The following is a 16,869-nucleotide window of genomic DNA, read 5'->3' as shown; positions in this document are numbered from 1 at the left end:
CCATACTGGAGGCTTTGGCTACAGAACTGCTTAATTATTGTTACTGTTTTTATTATATTTTATGATTTTTATAGTTGTTGTTATTTCAAATATGCAGCTGTGGGCTGTAGAACTGTTTCATTATTGTTACTGTTATTATTATTATGTTTTATTATATTGTTGTTCTTTTTGATATTTCAGATATGCAGCTGTGGGCTGTAGAACTGTTTTGTTAATGTATAATTATTATTGTTGTTTTCGTCATTTCAAAACTGCAGCTGATTGTGGCCACGCCCAAGAGCCTGCTGCGTCTCCCAGAGGCACGGTCCAGTTTTGACGACATGGTGGAAGGGTCTCGCTTCCAGCGCCTCATCCCGGACACGGGGCCAGCCAAGGACAACGCAGACACAGTGAAGAAGGTGCTGCTGTGCTCGGGCCGGGTGTACTACGAGCTGGTGAAGGAGCGCGAGAAGAAGGACCTGGTCAGCGACATTGCCATCTCCAGAGTGGAGCAGGTGGGGCTGGGGGTGACATGACACCTCTGATTGTGTGTGTGTGTGCGTGTGTGAACAACTTGGGGGGCGGGGGGGGGGGGGGGGGGGGGGGAGTGTATGTGTGTGTGAACTAGGATGTGGGTGGGTGTGAACAAATAGGATGTGGGTGTGAACAACTAGGGGGTGTGTGCCAACAACTTGTGTGTGTTTGTGCAAGCACTTTGTGTCAGTTCATCTCATCCGAGCGACTAGCGCCCAGACCACCACTGAAGGTCTGGTGGGGGAAGAGGGAGCACCCCATTAACCATTGCCACATGGGACGTGCGTACGCTTCTGGACAGAGGCGACTCAGCCAGACCACAGAGACGCACAACACTCATTGCGAGTGAATTAGCCAGGTACAACATCGACATCGCTGCCTTAAGTGAGACCAGACTGGCGGAAGAAGGCGAACTCTGTGAGCGAGGTGCAGGCTACACCTTCTTTTGGAGTGGTCGCAGACCTGAAGAGACGTGAGGCTGGAGTTGGCTTTGCAGTGAAGACAACCCTCGTTGGCAAGCTGGCTGGCCCCCCGAAAGGAGTGAACGATCGCCTGATGATGATGAAACTCCCTATATGCAACGGGAAGAAGTTTACCACCATTGTCAGCGCCTACGCGCCCACCATGACCAACCCGGATGAGATCAAGGACAAGTTCTACGAGGACCTGAACGCTGTCATCACTACTGTTCCCAACGCAGACAAGCTTATCATTCTTGGTGACTTTAATGCGAGAGAGTTGGTTGTGACAGCACCTCCTGGGAAGGCGTGATTGGGAAGCATGGGGTTGGTAACTGTAACAGCAATGGCCAACTACTTCTCCAGACATGTGCCGAGCACGACCTTCTTATCACAAACACCATCTTCTGCCTCCCTACCCATAACAGGACGTCATGGATGCATCCTCGCTCTGGGCATTGGCATCTCATCAACTTCGTCAGGAAGAGGGACAGGCAGGATGTACGAGTCACGAGGGCCATGTGCGGCGCTGAGTGCTGGACAGACCACCGCCTTATCGTCTCCAAGCTCAACCTCCACATCCAGCCTAAGAGACGGCCTCAGGGCATGAAAGCACCCAAACGCCTGAATGTCAACAAGCTGGAGCTAGGCAACATCAAGCAGAGCTTTGCTGACACCCTGGAGGAATGCCTTGAGTCCACTGTGCTGGACAACCAGAATGTGGAGGCAGCATGGGGCGCACTGCATGAGACGGTGTACAACACTGCCATGGAGTGCCTGGGGCCTTCTGCCAGGAAACACAAAGACTGGTTTGATGAGAACTGCACTGAGATCAAGCAGCTGCTGGAAGACAAACGCCAAGCCTACAGAGCCCACATTGAAGATCCCAAGTCACAGTCAAAGAAAGACATACTGAAGAGCGCACGCAGCACCATCCAGCTGAAGTTGCGGCAGATGCAGGATTCCTGGTTGAGCAACAAAGCTGATGAGATCCAGGGCTTTGCAGACAGGAACAACAGGAAGAACTTCTATAACGGCCTGAAAGAAGTCTACGGTACCACCACCTCCGGATCTGCTCCACTCCTCAGTGCTGATGGTTCTACCCTAATCACTGACAAGGACGGGATCATTGAGAGATGGGCTGAACACTTTGACAGCGTACTGAACCGCCCCTCCACCATCAATGATGAAGCCATTGACTGACTCCCCCAGGTGCCAGTCAGTGAGTCGTTGGATGCCATCCCAACTTTGGAGGAGACCCAGAAAGCTATCCGTCTGCTATCCAATGGCAAAGCCCCTGGCTCAGACTCCATTCCAGCTGAGGTCTACAAAGAAGGTGGTATGGCGCTGACTGAGAAGCTTCACCAGCTGTTCCAGCTCGTCTGGCAGCATGAGGCAGTTCCACAGGACTTCAAAGACGCTTCCATCATACACCTGTACAAGCGCAAAGGAAATTGTCAGGCCTGTGACAACCATCGTGGAATATCCCTGCTGTCCATCGCAGGCAAGACTCTGGCCAGAGTGCTACTCAACCATCTCATAGCACACCTTGAGCAAGGTCTCCTACCAGAGAGCCAGTGTGGCTTCTGGAAAGAACGCGGGACTATCAACATGGTGTTTGCTGCCAGGCAGCTCCAGGAGAAGTGTCGGGAACAGAACGCCAACCTTTACTCCACGTATGTTGATCTGACCAAGGCCTTCGATACTGTTAGCAGAGATGGCCTTTGGAGAATCATGACGAAGTACGGGTGTCCCAGAAAGTTCATCACCATCATACGGCAACTACACGATGGGATGTTGGCCTGAGTCCAAGACAACGGAGAGACTTCAGAACCATTACCTGTCTCCAACGGAGTCAAGCAAGGGTGTGTTCTTGCCCCCACCCCTGTTCAGTCTCGTGTTTTCAGCCATGCTGACAGATGCCTTCAGAGACGCTGACGTAGGCATTGGCATCAGGTGGTGGTGTGTCCATCGAGATCGATGATGACCATCGTTGTCATCCAGCTGGGGGAGGGTGGTGGTGGGGTGGGGGGGAGGATGCTCATGAACCTATCTGTGAATGCGCAGATGGCTGAATAGTCCGATCTGCGCACGAAATGTTCGCTGACAGTTGGGGCAGACAAAGACAGGCATATCATTGTCAGGGAGCTTGTTTGCCTGTGACTTTCTGGCCTGCCTCTTCTGAACAGCTGCAGCAGTCCTGTTGGCCTCGCACAACTTGGCGCCTTTGTGCACAACAGCGCGCCATTTGTCACGGTCCACTACAGATTCCTCCCAGGAGTCAGGGTTGATATCAAACGCTTTAAGAGAGACTTTCAGAGTATCTCTGAAGCGCTTCTTCTGACCTCCGTGTGATCTCTTCCCTTGTTGCAGCTCGCCATAGAAGAGCCTTTTGGGCAGCCGATGGTCTGGCATGCGCGCCACGTGTCCAGCCCAGCGAAGCTGGGACTGCATCAGGATGGTGAAGATGCTGGGAAGGGTGGCTTTTGCGAGCACCTCTGTGTCTGGGGTCCTGTCTTGCCACTTGATGTTCAGTAGCTTCCTGAGGCATGTTGTGTGGAAGTGGTTCAGCTTCTTGGCATGTCGTTGGTACACTGTCCAAGTTTCGCAGGCGTACAGTAGTGTGGGGAGAACTACTGCTCTGTAGACCTTTAGCTTGGTCTCAAGGCCAATGCCTCTTCTGTTCCAGACATTTGCACTGAGTCTGCCAAAAGTTACGCTTGCTCTTGCAATCCTGACGTTCACTTCATCGTCAATGGTCACATTTCGTGACAGTGTGCTGCCAAGGTATGTGAACCGCTCCACCGCACTGAGTCTCTGACCGTTGACTGTGATGTTGGGCTCAACGTAGGGTTTCCCTGGGGCTGACTGATGGAGAACTTCAGTTTTCCTCGTGCTGATGGTAAGGCCGAAGTTCCTGCTGGCAGTGGCAAACTTGTCGACGCTGAGTTGCATGTCAGCTTCAGATCCAGCGTTGAGGGCACAATCATCAGCAAACAAAAAGTCTCTGATGATGTCTGTCATGACCTTCGTTTTTGCTTGAAGCCTTCTGAGGTTAAACAACTTGCCATCTGTTCGGTACTTTAGGCCGATTCCAACATCGCCATCTCTGAAGGCATCAGTAAGCATTGCAGAGAACATGAGGCTGAACAGCGTTGGAGCCAGGACGCAGCCTTGCTTGACACCATTTGTGACAGCAAAAGGAGCAGATGTTTCGCCATTGTCCTGGACTCGAGCCTGCATGCCTTCATGGAATTGGCTGACCAAGGAAATAAATTTCCGAGGGCATCCGTACTTGGCCATGATCTTCCACAGTCCCTCTCTACTCACGGTGTTGAAGGCCTTAGTGAGGTCGACATAGGTGGAGAACAGATCAGCATTTTGCTCCTGACATTTCTCTTGCAGCTGCCTTGCAGCAAACACCATGTCGGTGGTTCCGCGCTCTTTCCGGAATCCACATTGGCTCTCAGGCAAATGACCTTGGTCAAGGTGTGCAGTGATGCGGTTTTTAGTAGGATCCTGGCAAGTATCTTGCCTGCGATGGAGAGCAAGGATGGAGAGCTGACGTAGGCATTGGCATCAGGTACCGCACAGATGGCTCACTCTTTAACCTCAGGAGGCTTCAAGCAAAAACCAAGGCGAGGCCAGACACTGTCAACGACTTCCTGTTTGCTGATGACTGCGCTCTCAACGCTGCCTCCGAAGCTGACATGCAGCACAGTGTCGACAAGTTCTCTGCTGCCTGTGACAGCTTTGGCCTCACAATCAGCACAAAGAAGACTGAAGTGATGCACCAGCCAGCTCCAGGAAAGCCTTACGTTGAACCAAACATCTTCATCAACGGGCAACAACTGAATGCGGTGGACAAGTTCACATACCTGGGCAGTACACTCTCTCGCACAGTTGTCATCGACGACGAGGTGAATGCCCGACTCGCCAAAGCCAGTGCTGCCTTCGGCAGACTCCATAAGAACGTTTGGAACAGGAGAGGCATCACCCAGGAGACGAAGCTCAAAGTATACAAGGCCATAGTTCTCACCACACTGCTCTATGGATGTGAATCATGGACGGTCTACAAACGCCACGCCAAAAGTTGAACCACTTCCACACCACCAGCCTCAGAAAACTTCTCGGCATAAAGTGGCAAGAGAAGATCCGTGACACAGAGGTGCTCACTCGTGCAAACTTACCCAGCATCTACACCATCTTGATGCAGGCCCAGCTGTGCTGGGCAGGCCATGTAGTTTGCATGCCCGACCACCGGCTCCCCAAGAAACTGCTGTACGGCGAACTCCAACATGGCAAGCGCTCCCATGGAGGCCAAAAGAAGCGCTTCAGAGACACTCTGAAAGCTTCTCTGAAGGCCTTCAACATCAGCCACGACACATGGGAGCTGAATGCAATGGACAGACCAAAGTGGCGTTTAGCTGTCCACAAAGGCGCCAAATCCTGTGAGGCCAACAGAATCGCTGCAGCAGAGCAACACAGACAGGCCAGGAAAAGCAGTGCCAGCAAGTCACTGACAGCCGCCACCATCCCCTGTCCACACTGCGTCAGAACCTTCCGGGCGCGGATTGGCCTGACCAGTCATCTGCGCACCCACAGAGCCCAACCCACCCACCCCTAGGATAACTAGATGGTCCTCGTCGATCCCGACGGACGAACCACACACCACCAGATATTATTTCCGTTATTGGTATAGTTGTTACTGCCATTATTATTTTTTGTGAGGCATTTCTGTGGAAAGTTGGAAAAGTTGAAAAGGAAATAACTATCTGTGGTGGGAAAGAGAGATTTGTGAAAGGAATTAAAACCCAAGAACACTGTTCAACTTACCATACTATCACTGTGTGCCATTTACAGATAGAAAAATGTATAAAACGGATAATCCAAGTAAAATGATTTGTGTATTAAAAGAACAAGGAAAAAGTTATCAAACCGTTAATCAAGAGCAAATATAAAAAAAAAATTAATGTTGCAAAGTGTGCTGCAATCTTTCTCATCGGATACCCTGTGAATTTGTTTTCTTTTTTTTTTCAGCTATCTCATCCTGTGTTTAATGTATTCTTTGTCATGTGCCAGACTATAACCACAGGCGTGAAACAACAGCAAATGGTCTAGCATTGACAGAAACCAGCCGTTGTGTTTCAGATCACCCTGTTCCCCTTAGATCTGATGTGTCAAGATTGACAGAAACCAGCCGTTGTGTTTCAGATCACCCCGTTCCCCTATGACCTTGTGAAGGCGGAGCTGCTGAAGTACCCCAACGCCAAGGTGTGCTGGGTGCAGGAGGAGCACAAGAACATGGGGCCCTACCAGTATGTGGAGCCTCGCATCCGCACCGTCCTCAAGAAACTGGAGGACAGCCGGGAACTGGAGTAAGTGTTGTCTGCTCACATCATTCATGGTGCCACAATGTTAGATCACCTTGACAGAGTCCACTACCATATTTCACAGACTACAAGGCGCTTCAGTGAATTAGGCACAATCTCCAGATTTTTCAGGAATTTCTATTTCAGCAGTACATGATGTGCAACATGTTGTAAGGAGCACATCAATATGATAAACAGGAAGTGTAGCATTGGTGGGTCGTGGCTGTCATTACTGCAGCCATGTGGACACCTTCAGTCGATATCAAAGCCCTGGCATCATCATCAGAGCATTTACGTGTCGCTTGTCTGCTCTGATGATCTCTACCCATTTTCTACCTGCTCCCCGGTAGTGAGTTGTTGGTAAGCTGTGATTCATGGGAAGACTTCATTTGTTTACTCTGCCACAAACGTCTGTCTTCTAGGTTAGGAGGTCATCTCAATTCCATTCTGATAAATGACAGCATTTTGACAGATTTTACTCATACAGTTGTGCACTGTATTATAAGATACACTAGTAAAGTTCAGGATCGCCATAAAGTTTGTAAGATATGGGTGATGTTAGACATCAAGCTTTCCCAGCTAGATTTCTGTATGATGGAAGCAGTGTCATTGCCCACCCAAGGGAGTTTGCAGAGAAGTATTACTGCCTTGAAAATTATATTATTTTGCTGAAAGTACAAGCTGGTATTGTTATTGTTTTATGTCCTAATGGAGATGACAGTTTTGGATTAGATCAGTGGAATTGACTGGATTGAGGGTTGGATTTTGAGTGTGCAGTGGTTTACCTTCACCTAATTCTTAAACAACAATGCCAGTGGCACAAATCAAAAGGAGTCGGACATGACCACTAGTAATACCCCCTAATCTCACTACTTTGGTTTAGCTGGTAGGGGATGAAGCATCAAAACATACTTCTATTTTTTAAATTACTGTTTATGATTCCCATGTTGGCTTTTTTTGTACTGTCACTTTTGTCCCAATCCTGAAAGACAACAGTCCATTAGACGTAGCTCAGTGCTAACTGCTGATGTTGATTGAGCTGGGATGTATGTTATATCATGAACAGTTCTCTGAAAGTAGACCTTGATTTGTAATGCCCTGTTGAAACTTATAGTGTGGGGGTGGGGGGAGAAAGCAGTTGTTTTTATTTGACGGGGTTGTTTTTGTTTCATTGTCTAGACTTGACCATGTTTTTGAAAAGCAGATGTGGTGTAGCTTATATGGATCAGTCTGCATGTTTTGATGCCTTGTTGAAACTAAAGTGATTGACACAGGTTCAAGAAGATGGTTGTGAGCACACGAGTTTGTAAATTGTTTTAAATGAACTTTGATGTTAAATTAACTTGTTTGGAGTCAGCTTTTAGGGAAGGGGGATGTAAACAGCACACAAAAACCAAAATAAATTTTAGTTGAGTGTTCTTTGTGGCAATGGATTTATTTTTCTTTTGGCAAGGTTTACATCAGTTTCATTTGTGGTGATTTTTTTTTCTTTCTTTTTCAAACGTGGTTGTACAGAGGTGGGTTAGTAATATCAATTTCAGAATGTATCACTACAGTTGTATGGGATATATGAACCAGTTAGGTTTTAATCGCCGTTTCTTGTTCAAGACCCTTAATATTTGTTTTCTCCCCTCAGGTACGCTGGTCGATTCCCATCAGCTGCAGCGGCCACAGGCAACAAACAGATGCATCTGCTGGAGTTGTCCTCTTTCCTGGAGGCTGCTCTGGAGTCCTAGAAACAGTGTGCGATAAGCACAGCCACACGTCCCCCTGGAACACACACACACCCACACACACAGTATGAACTTTTTTTTTTTTTCTTTTTTTTTGTGTGTGTGTGGTTTTTTTTGGTCCTTTTCTCTTCCTCTCTGATTTCAAGACCTAGTTGTGGTTCCAGCAACTCCAATCTGTAGCCATCTTTTTTCAGCTGATAAGACTTTCATCTTGTGGAGGTGCGACTTGAGTGTGCTTTTATGTCTACATGGCTTGCTCCATGGTGTCCCAGTGTACGAATGTTCTTAATGGTGATGGAGCAATGTGTTTTATGCAGTGTTTTGTGTTCAACACTGACTTGAGGGGACATCTGTGCACATGGGAAAAATCTATAGGTTTCTTAATGAATATATTTATTACTTTGCAAGGTATTTATCTTTTGTGTGTGTGTCACGGCTGTAGATAAGTGATATGATAGAGCGGCTGTTTTTAATTTTGTGAAGATGTGACAGTCGCCCCCAGCCCCTACCTGCCCCAACTACTACCTTAGCTACTTGGAGTAGTACCCAGTGCTGCTTAATTTGTTCTGTTATTAACCCAGTAATGAAGTAAGGATATAATCATGATTAACTTGACACATTTGACGTAAAAATGCTTTTTCCTACTAATTTGCTGTTGGCAAGTAGGTGAATGTCTCTGAATGGATTAAATTTGATTGAACATGCAAGGAGTTACATTTTGAAAACCAGGTTCAACACCAGAAAGTAAATGAAATTCTTGTAGCCTTTAAAATAAAATCATGACCGTTATTCCACTTAGAAGTTTGTAGGCTTTTTAGTGATTTATGTTTGGTTTGTGATTATATCATAAAGTTTTAGAATGAGTTTTCAGGGGAGAAATAGAGCAGTCTTCCAGTTCTTAGATGGATATGACTTTTATGAGTTGATGCAGGAATATACTTTTTATCATAGTGCCTGTGTTCAACAGACCACTAGAGCAGGCAGTGTGCTTTGATAGACCTGTAGTTGGATCCTTCTTTCTGCCCCTCTCCCGAGTAGTTTCAGTGCTGATACCTTTCAGACCCAGAAATGTAGTGTTGGGAACTCTAATGCAGCTGACAGAATGTGATTACTTGAATGGTACGGGTTCAGTTCTGCTCTTGCCACTGTACTGAACTGAGTGTATCGTGAAGCATGAAATATGGACCTTGGAGAGAGAACATTGTTACAATAAATCTTTACATTACTGCATTTGCGTGGAGTTTGAACACTGAAAATCCTAGGTTCTATTAAATAACCACCAGAGAAGTTTGTGATTGTTCCATCAGAGAGAAGTATGCTTGTTAAAAAAAAAAAAACACAAAAAAACCTCTATGTCATGTGAGGTATTTGTGTAAATGAATGCCGATTTATACATTGTACTTAACGATTTTGTGCAAGTGAATGCTTGTTTATAAAATCCACTTGCTTGACCAGTCGCTGTGGCGACGTGCGTATCTCATGGACTGACTGCTGGGAAGATGCATGTTTGATTCCCAGTGGAGGTGGGTTTTCTGGCCTGTGGCCAGTTCCTACCCAGACTTGAGCATGCTGTAGGGTTCAATGGAAAGACTGGGACCACACGGTCTGGTATCACTCGCTTCAGGGATGCATCTTAGGGTGTGTTGCTCTAATTTCCTGACCAACACTGCGTCTGCATCTTAGACCTTGTTGACACCAGGTTATCATGACAGTAAGCATATAGTACAGCCTTGTCATCAAGTCCCAAACCAAAATGTACCTCCATGGCAGCATTTCATTTTCATCATGCTGCTCCTGTATCATCAATATCATTCATGCAAAAAAAGTCCCAACTTATATGTGGCCTTTCATGCCTTGCACTCATTGTGACCTCAAGTTTTGATACCTCTCCACTTCCGTGCGTGGGGCGAGTCCTGTCAAGGTCTCCAGTTTTGGCAGATTCATGGGGGACTGTCCTTGGAGGGACGTGTCGGTGATATCTTCTCTTGGGGGGACACTTACTCAGTCTGGCTGTGCAACAAAGCCATATTATTGTTGTCAATAGAGAGCTTAGTACGTGGTGTCCCATGTATGTAAAATTAGAACACACTCGACTGAACAACACTGAACTAACTCAGCAGCAGTGCAGGGTCTCCTCTGGTGTGTAAACTCCTGGCGACCTAACATCAATGGTTCCCTGTGGATTGCCAACACAGGGACTGCAACAGATGAACCCAGTAATGGCCTTGTTTGGGGGACTCAGATGAGCAGCACTGGTATAGTGCCACAGAAACAGTGCCAACGATGGGGCAGTGGGTTAAAAATTATATATATATATATATTTTTTTAGTAGTGGGGTAGTGAGGCTATTGTAAGTAAAACTTCTTTATTTTCCTTCACTAATTGCAAATTAAACCTGAAATCACTATTAAAAAGGTATGGGTCGTGCATGACCCACACAAACTTTCAAGGGGTGACCACGTTTTTTCCCCTTTAAAAAGCATGGGTCATACATGACCCACAGAAGCGTTCGTGTGCAGTTAAAACGCCACCTTTAATTACTCATTAACTAATTAATGAATTTTCATTTTTTTGGCAAAAGTTGGCCTTTTAGGTGTAGGAAGCATTTCTGAAATTTCGTAGAAAAATATTAAGAACTGGCCGAGATACTTGCATTTTTGTACCCTTCTGGGTCGTGTACAACCCACAATAGCCAGCGAAGGTTAAGTGATTAACACAGAAAATAGAAGGGAATTGATAAGTTTTCAACCCATTACATTCACCAAACTGCTCAGCAATAGGCAGCAACACACTAACAATCATACTTCAGCGCAGACACTGTTCCATTGATGAACAAAGACATGACACCTGTCCCTGTATTGCCAACAATCAACACTGATTTTCTCTCTGCTGAGGATTCAATTCTGTTACAGCAACTCAATCCACATTTCATGCATTTCTAATCAGAGGATTAAATAAAAGCCTTACACCGGAAAAAAAAATACATAGTACTAAAAATACATAACAACCAAAGAAAAATGACAACTGGCAACAGATGATTTTTCAGCATCACAATGTATGCAGCCAAAAGTATGCCTGATAATCATGTATATGAAAGACAAAGTGGAAGAGTTCCAGAACAGACCAAAGTGAATTAAGTGAGAAAGTAGAAAGAAAAGTGGCAACAGAAATGAACATATAAGGACAACCAAAAAGGTAAATAAAAGAAAAAAGTGGCTAGGGAGATTAAGCCCAAAAGCCCCTGGCACATTTCTTTCATATTCAGTTCTGAACAGTATTAAAATCTTTCTTGGGAACAATGTAATAAATATTTAATTTTGGAGCAACTGAAGCACCCATTACATCCTATGACAATTTTTTTAATTTTTTATACTTCATCTTGAAAACCCTTCAAAACTAAGCTGACACTTAGTGCCGAAAGAAATTTTGCCAGCAATAGAGTAACAGAATCGAATGTTGCATGTCAGTGAAGTGCCAGTTTTTTGTCAATAGTCTGTCGGCCTGTACTACCTCTGCACAAAGACCAAAAGTACGAAGCTTTCTGGACACAGCATGTGACCAAGTCATGCAACATTTTGAAGCAGTTTTCTTGCTGACTGCAACAGTTGAAAAACTGCAGACCCACTGACTGTTTTGGCTGACCAACTGATAATGAGGAGATTTGACAGAGATCAACTAACACAATTTCCTGTATCGAGCATGATCCATGTATATATGCATCTTAAAATCAAAATCCTAAAATATGAATACAAAATAGTCCACAACCCACTTTTTAATACCCACAATCAAGGGAATATAAATGTCAGCTGAAATATAAAAAAACGGACCTGTATACACACACTTGATACATGCCATCAATACAACAACGCACACACATTTCTTAAATAACAAAACATTATGCAAACATTTCCTAAACAAAACATTACACTGCTTTTTTATTTTTATATATATTTTTTTAAAATTACCAATGGCAATCCAAAAAGATATCAATCTTAACAGGAAATTATATACCTCAATCTTGAAAGAAAGCTTAGTTTAGTCACTGCTTAGTTAGTATGTTGTTCAGCTACCTTTCCTTTCTTGGTACAGATGTGATATTAACCCTTTCAGCCCTTTAAAGTCTTCTGCCTGAGTAGCCTTCCCAGCACCAGCAGCGTGTTTCGATTCAGTCACAATTGTATGACAACTGCTCAACCAATAACTGCCAAACGACATGATGACAAATACAATTGTGAAATGAATTCAGTTTCAGGAAAAAGGAAGCAGTATTTTATTTGTACCTTTAAAGTGAAGCATCGAGCACTTGCTGTGCAGTAAGCCTTCGACATTTTGCTATAACGATGCAGAAAACCAGATAAGAAAACACACTAATTGTTCAAAATTGTGAATCTTTGCATGCCTGTGCAGAAGTTCTGTTCCAGTTACTTCCCTTCCCTAGCAGTAATGCTTTCTGGTGAGCGGACATACTGGTTCATGTAAACCGGTTTCTTTGCCTGAATGCTATCAGCTCAAGTTGAGAATGACTATCTGTGACACCCACCTAACATTAAGACACAGGGTTGAGTGAGTTGAACAGACTTGTGATATCTGACCATTCCAAACAAATGCAGTTCACCAATGTACCTGCATTCATCATTTCATGTTATGAAATTTGCAATCACAATTGCCAACAATCTCTGCACACAAACACATCAACACTATGACAATACATAAAAAAACAAAAAAAACAACTCCTTCCCCAAAAAATCTAAACATCACACAGCCTGCCTCTGTTTCCTTAGAGAAAGAGTAACAAATATTTACACTGCCTCTTGCTTCCTTGTGGAAAGAGCAAGACCTATTCACACTGCCTCTGTTTCCATATGGGCAGAGGAACATCCATTTATGCTGCCTGTTTCCTTATGAAAAGACTAATAACCATTAACACTATCTTGTGTTTCCTTATGGAAAGAATAACATTTGCACTGCCGATTTTCCTTATGGAAAGAGAAACATCTATTTGCACGGCCTGTTTTTCTTAGGGAAAGAGAAATATCTATTTGCACTGCCTGTTTTTCTTAGGGAAAGAGTAACATCTACTTACATTGCCTCATTATCTTCTGGAAGGAGTACCATTTATTTATGACGTCTCTGTCACCTTATAGAAAGATATATTGACATTGCATCTGCCTCTTTGTTTCCTTATGAAAAGAGCAACATCTATTCTATTTACAATGCCATTTGTTTCCTTATGAAAACAGTCACACCTATTTACACTTACACTAACATCTCCTTACGAAAAGAATAACATCTATTTACTCAATCTGTTTCATTACAAAAAAACTAACATCTGATACCACTGCCACTGTTTCATAATATATACAAAAATAAAAAAGGTAACATCTTTTTACACTGCCCCCATTTCATAAAGAGTGACAACCATGTACACAACTTTAAAGGTAACAAATTCATTGACTTCAAAGGTGACACAACAAACTGGACAATTACTCTTAAACTGCTACTCGTTTTCCAATACATAGATCTATACACACACGCAAGTGCTTGCTCACAAACACTCGCACTCCAAAGTCTCTTTCATACAGGTGTTCTAATATCTGGCAAGCAACTCAGGAATATCTGTAAAATCTCCAGTCACTGAAAGAGTGCACTGAAAAATACCTGTTTTTCTTTGAATCTTTCTTTTCTCTCTCTTTCACTGTGCAAGTGAAGTCGACTGCTCTTACAGCCAACTATACCAAACGCTGAAAAAAAAGTCTAGAATGTGGCCTTTGGTCAACCAGTTATACTTCAGAAAACAGTCATAGTGGCCTCTGGTCAACCAGTTATACTTTAGAAAAGTCTTGAATGTGTCCTTTGGTCAACCGGTTATACTTCAGAAAAAAGTCTTGAATGTGGCCTTTGGTCAACCAGTTATACTTCAGAAAAAATTCTTGAATGTGGCCTTTGGTCAACCAGTTATACTTCAGAAAAGTCATGAAGTGGCCTTTGGTCAACCAGTTATACTTCAGAAAAAAGCCTTGAATGTGGCCTTTGGTCAACCAGTTATACTTCAGAAAAAAGCCTTGAATGTGGCCTTTGGTCAACAGGTTATACTTCAGAAAAAAGTCTTGAATGTGGCCTTTGGTCAACCAATACTTCAGAAAACAGTCATGAAGTGGCCTTTGGTCAACTGGTTATACTTCAGAAAAAAAATTCTTGAATGTGGCCTTTGGTCAACCAGTTATACTTCAGAAAAAGAGTCTTAAATGTGGCCTTTGATCAACCAGTTATACTTCAGAAAAAAAGTCTTGAATGTGGCCTCTGGTCAACCAGTTATATTTCAGAAAAAAAGTCTTGAATGTGGCCTTTGGTCAACCAGTTATACTTCAGAAAAAGTCTTGAATGTGGCCTTTGGTCAACCAGTTATACTTCAGAAAACGTCTTGAATGTGGCCTTTGGTCAACCAGTTATACTTAGAAAAGAGTCATCAAGTGGCCTTTGGTCAACCAGTTATACTTAGAAAAGAGTCATCAAGTGGCCTTTGCCGGTTATACTTCAGAAAACAGTCTTGAATGTGGGCTCTGGTCAACCACACTTCCCATTCACATGTGAGTGATCACTGAAACATTTATCAAAAGCTGAAACTGGTATCTGAGGGGAAATGAAGGGGTGTGGGGATATATAACTGTGTGTAGTACTCTGATACTTACTTGTAAGCCTGTTGTCTGAAGAGACGAGATGTGATTACTCCACAAAGTAAGTTAGCAGCTGCAGCCATATGCACACAGGTAAGTGGACACAGCACACTTCTTTGCTTACATCCCAAAGGTCAGCCAATATCTCAATCCATTATTACACTGTCAAATGATTACTCTTTAAATACTGGCTGACCATTTCGGGGCAACCAAAGTGATGGATCATAACTGTGGGAACTGAAATATACATAGGAACAGGGCTCACTATCAAAATAACTAATGATAAAAAGCGTTCTTAAAAAGAGGAACTTGACAATGGCATAATCTTCAGCAACTAATCTTCTCCCCATCATGCATGAGAATACAACTGCTGTACTTTTTTCTCCATGGTGCTAAAAATCAAATCTGTAGCTGCAAATCAACTCTGAACTGATAAAGCAATCATACCTGTAATTCATGACACCTTCATACTTGGAAGACAATAGGATTCTATTCTGACTGCAGAAGAGAAGAAAAAGATACCTTATAACTTCCAACAGTTGTCAGTTGTTCAACCAATCAATCTTAGTTACACCCATTTCATTTCAGGTTCATAATCTTTAACCACAAGGTAGCTGACACTACTGATACATCCCATGACAACTACTACATTTACACAGCAAAGCAGAGAAGTATATCAGGGTTTGTTGTTGGTTGGTTTGTTGGTTTGGGGTTTTTTTTTTTTTTTTTTTTTTTTTTTTTTTGGGGGGGGGGGGTCTTCTTCTTCTTTTCTTAAATTATTTGCATTGTGATCAAAGTAATAAATGCCAGTAGGTACTTTGAAAAAGTATTTTAAATTAATTTCTATCAACACACACACACACAAACGAGAACTTCACATCACAGTAATTTAAATTCTGTATAGGCAACACAATCATTTTGATGACACATAAAAGGGGAGTGAAAATATTTATTCTCAAATATTAAAATCAATGCTGGTACATTTCTTGAGACTGATGACTTTTCAAGTTCAGCATCTTCAATCAAATATGCAAGTCGTGGTTAGTCAGCTTTTATCAACATTCTGTCCACTTTCTTTCTGCTCCACTTGCAACTGTTAAGAAAATGGCAATGTTAATTCTCCACCAGTTGCAATCACTGAGAAACTGCCAATTTTTAATTTAAGTCCGCTATAGTCATTCGGATGAGACGATAAACCGAGGTCCCGTGTGCAGCATGCACTTAGCGCACGTAAAAGAACCCACGGCAACAAAAGGGTTGTTCCTGGCAAAATTCTGTAGAAAAATCCACTTGGATAGGAAAAACAAATAAAACTGCACGCAGGAAAAAATACAAAAAAATGGGTGGCGCTGTGGTATGGCGACGCGCTCTCCCTGGGGAGAGCAGCCCGAATTTCACACAGACAAATCTGTTGTGATAAAAAGAAATACAAATACAAATACAAATATAGATACAACAGAAACAGGATTAATACACACTCATTTTGTATAATGCGCAAGTCAACAATTAAGAAAACTTTTCAGAAACAAAACATGTTGATGTTAAAATTTATGACTGATTAATTCAATTCAATCACCAAACTGACAGTGAACTTTTCAAATGTAAAAACTACAAGTTTATCATAACAAAAGAAAATAAAAAAACAAAAAACTGCCTCAAGCTTTAAGTACAGGTGAATCAGGAAGTCAGGTCAAATTCACAGAATAAATGTCAGTCTGCTTTCCCCACCTCCTCCTCACACACAAACATTATCATTTCACAAACAAAAACTGAAATTTTACAAACCAGTCCCCTCACATCCCAAAAAGGCTGAACAAAGAATAAACCTCCAATAAAGAACCCAAACGATAGGTCATTTCCACATTAAAATGACTTGTACACTCATATCACAATGGCTTGGCACTCCTCTACTGCAAGTGCAAATGAGAAACAACATGGCTGTATGCTGGCATCGGTTCTTTTTGGCTTCTCCGTGAACCTGCAAGATGTGCAGATCTTGAGGCAGATGTGTATGTGTGAGACTGCTTTGATCATTTTTGTCTTTTCTATAGTAACAAGCTGATCACACGCCAAAGAAAAGAAAAAGACTCAATAATCTCTTCCAGAAAGCACTTTACAA

The 16,869-nt window shown here is 43.2% G+C and overlaps 2 protein-coding genes across 4 annotated transcripts in view; one reads left to right on the top strand and one right to left on the bottom strand.

The window, feature by feature from the left end:
* Positions 1-9,301, top strand: part of LOC143294846 (2-oxoglutarate dehydrogenase complex component E1-like) — an 83,068-nt gene extending 73,767 nt beyond the window's left edge. For both annotated transcript variants that reach the window (XM_076606389.1, XM_076606451.1), the window contains exons 18-20: positions 258-494; positions 6,186-6,349; positions 7,980-9,301. In XM_076606389.1, coding sequence (XP_076462504.1) covers positions 258-494; positions 6,186-6,349; positions 7,980-8,079 — 501 coding nt within the window. In that variant the 3' untranslated portion in view covers positions 8,080-9,301. The remainder of the gene's footprint in view (positions 1-257; positions 495-6,185; positions 6,350-7,979) is intronic.
* Positions 9,302-9,401: 100 nt separating this feature from the next.
* LOC143294680 (uncharacterized) overlaps positions 9,402-16,869 on the bottom strand; it is a 29,944-nt gene continuing 22,476 nt past the window's right edge. The window contains exon 4 of one of the 2 annotated variants that reach the window (XM_076606112.1): positions 9,402-10,086. In XM_076606112.1, the coding sequence (XP_076462227.1) occupies positions 9,860-10,086 (227 nt within the window). In that variant the 3' untranslated portion in view covers positions 9,402-9,859. The remainder of the gene's footprint in view (positions 10,087-16,869) is intronic. The other variant, XM_076606276.1, reaches the window with a different exon arrangement.

The sequence above is a fragment of the Babylonia areolata genome, chromosome 1 (assembly GCF_041734735.1).
Source record: "Babylonia areolata isolate BAREFJ2019XMU chromosome 1, ASM4173473v1, whole genome shotgun sequence".
Classification (NCBI taxonomy): domain Eukaryota; kingdom Metazoa; phylum Mollusca; class Gastropoda; order Neogastropoda; family Buccinidae; genus Babylonia; species Babylonia areolata.
The sequence above is the reverse complement of the archived record's forward strand: the minus strand, read 5'-3'. Positions and strand labels throughout refer to the sequence as shown.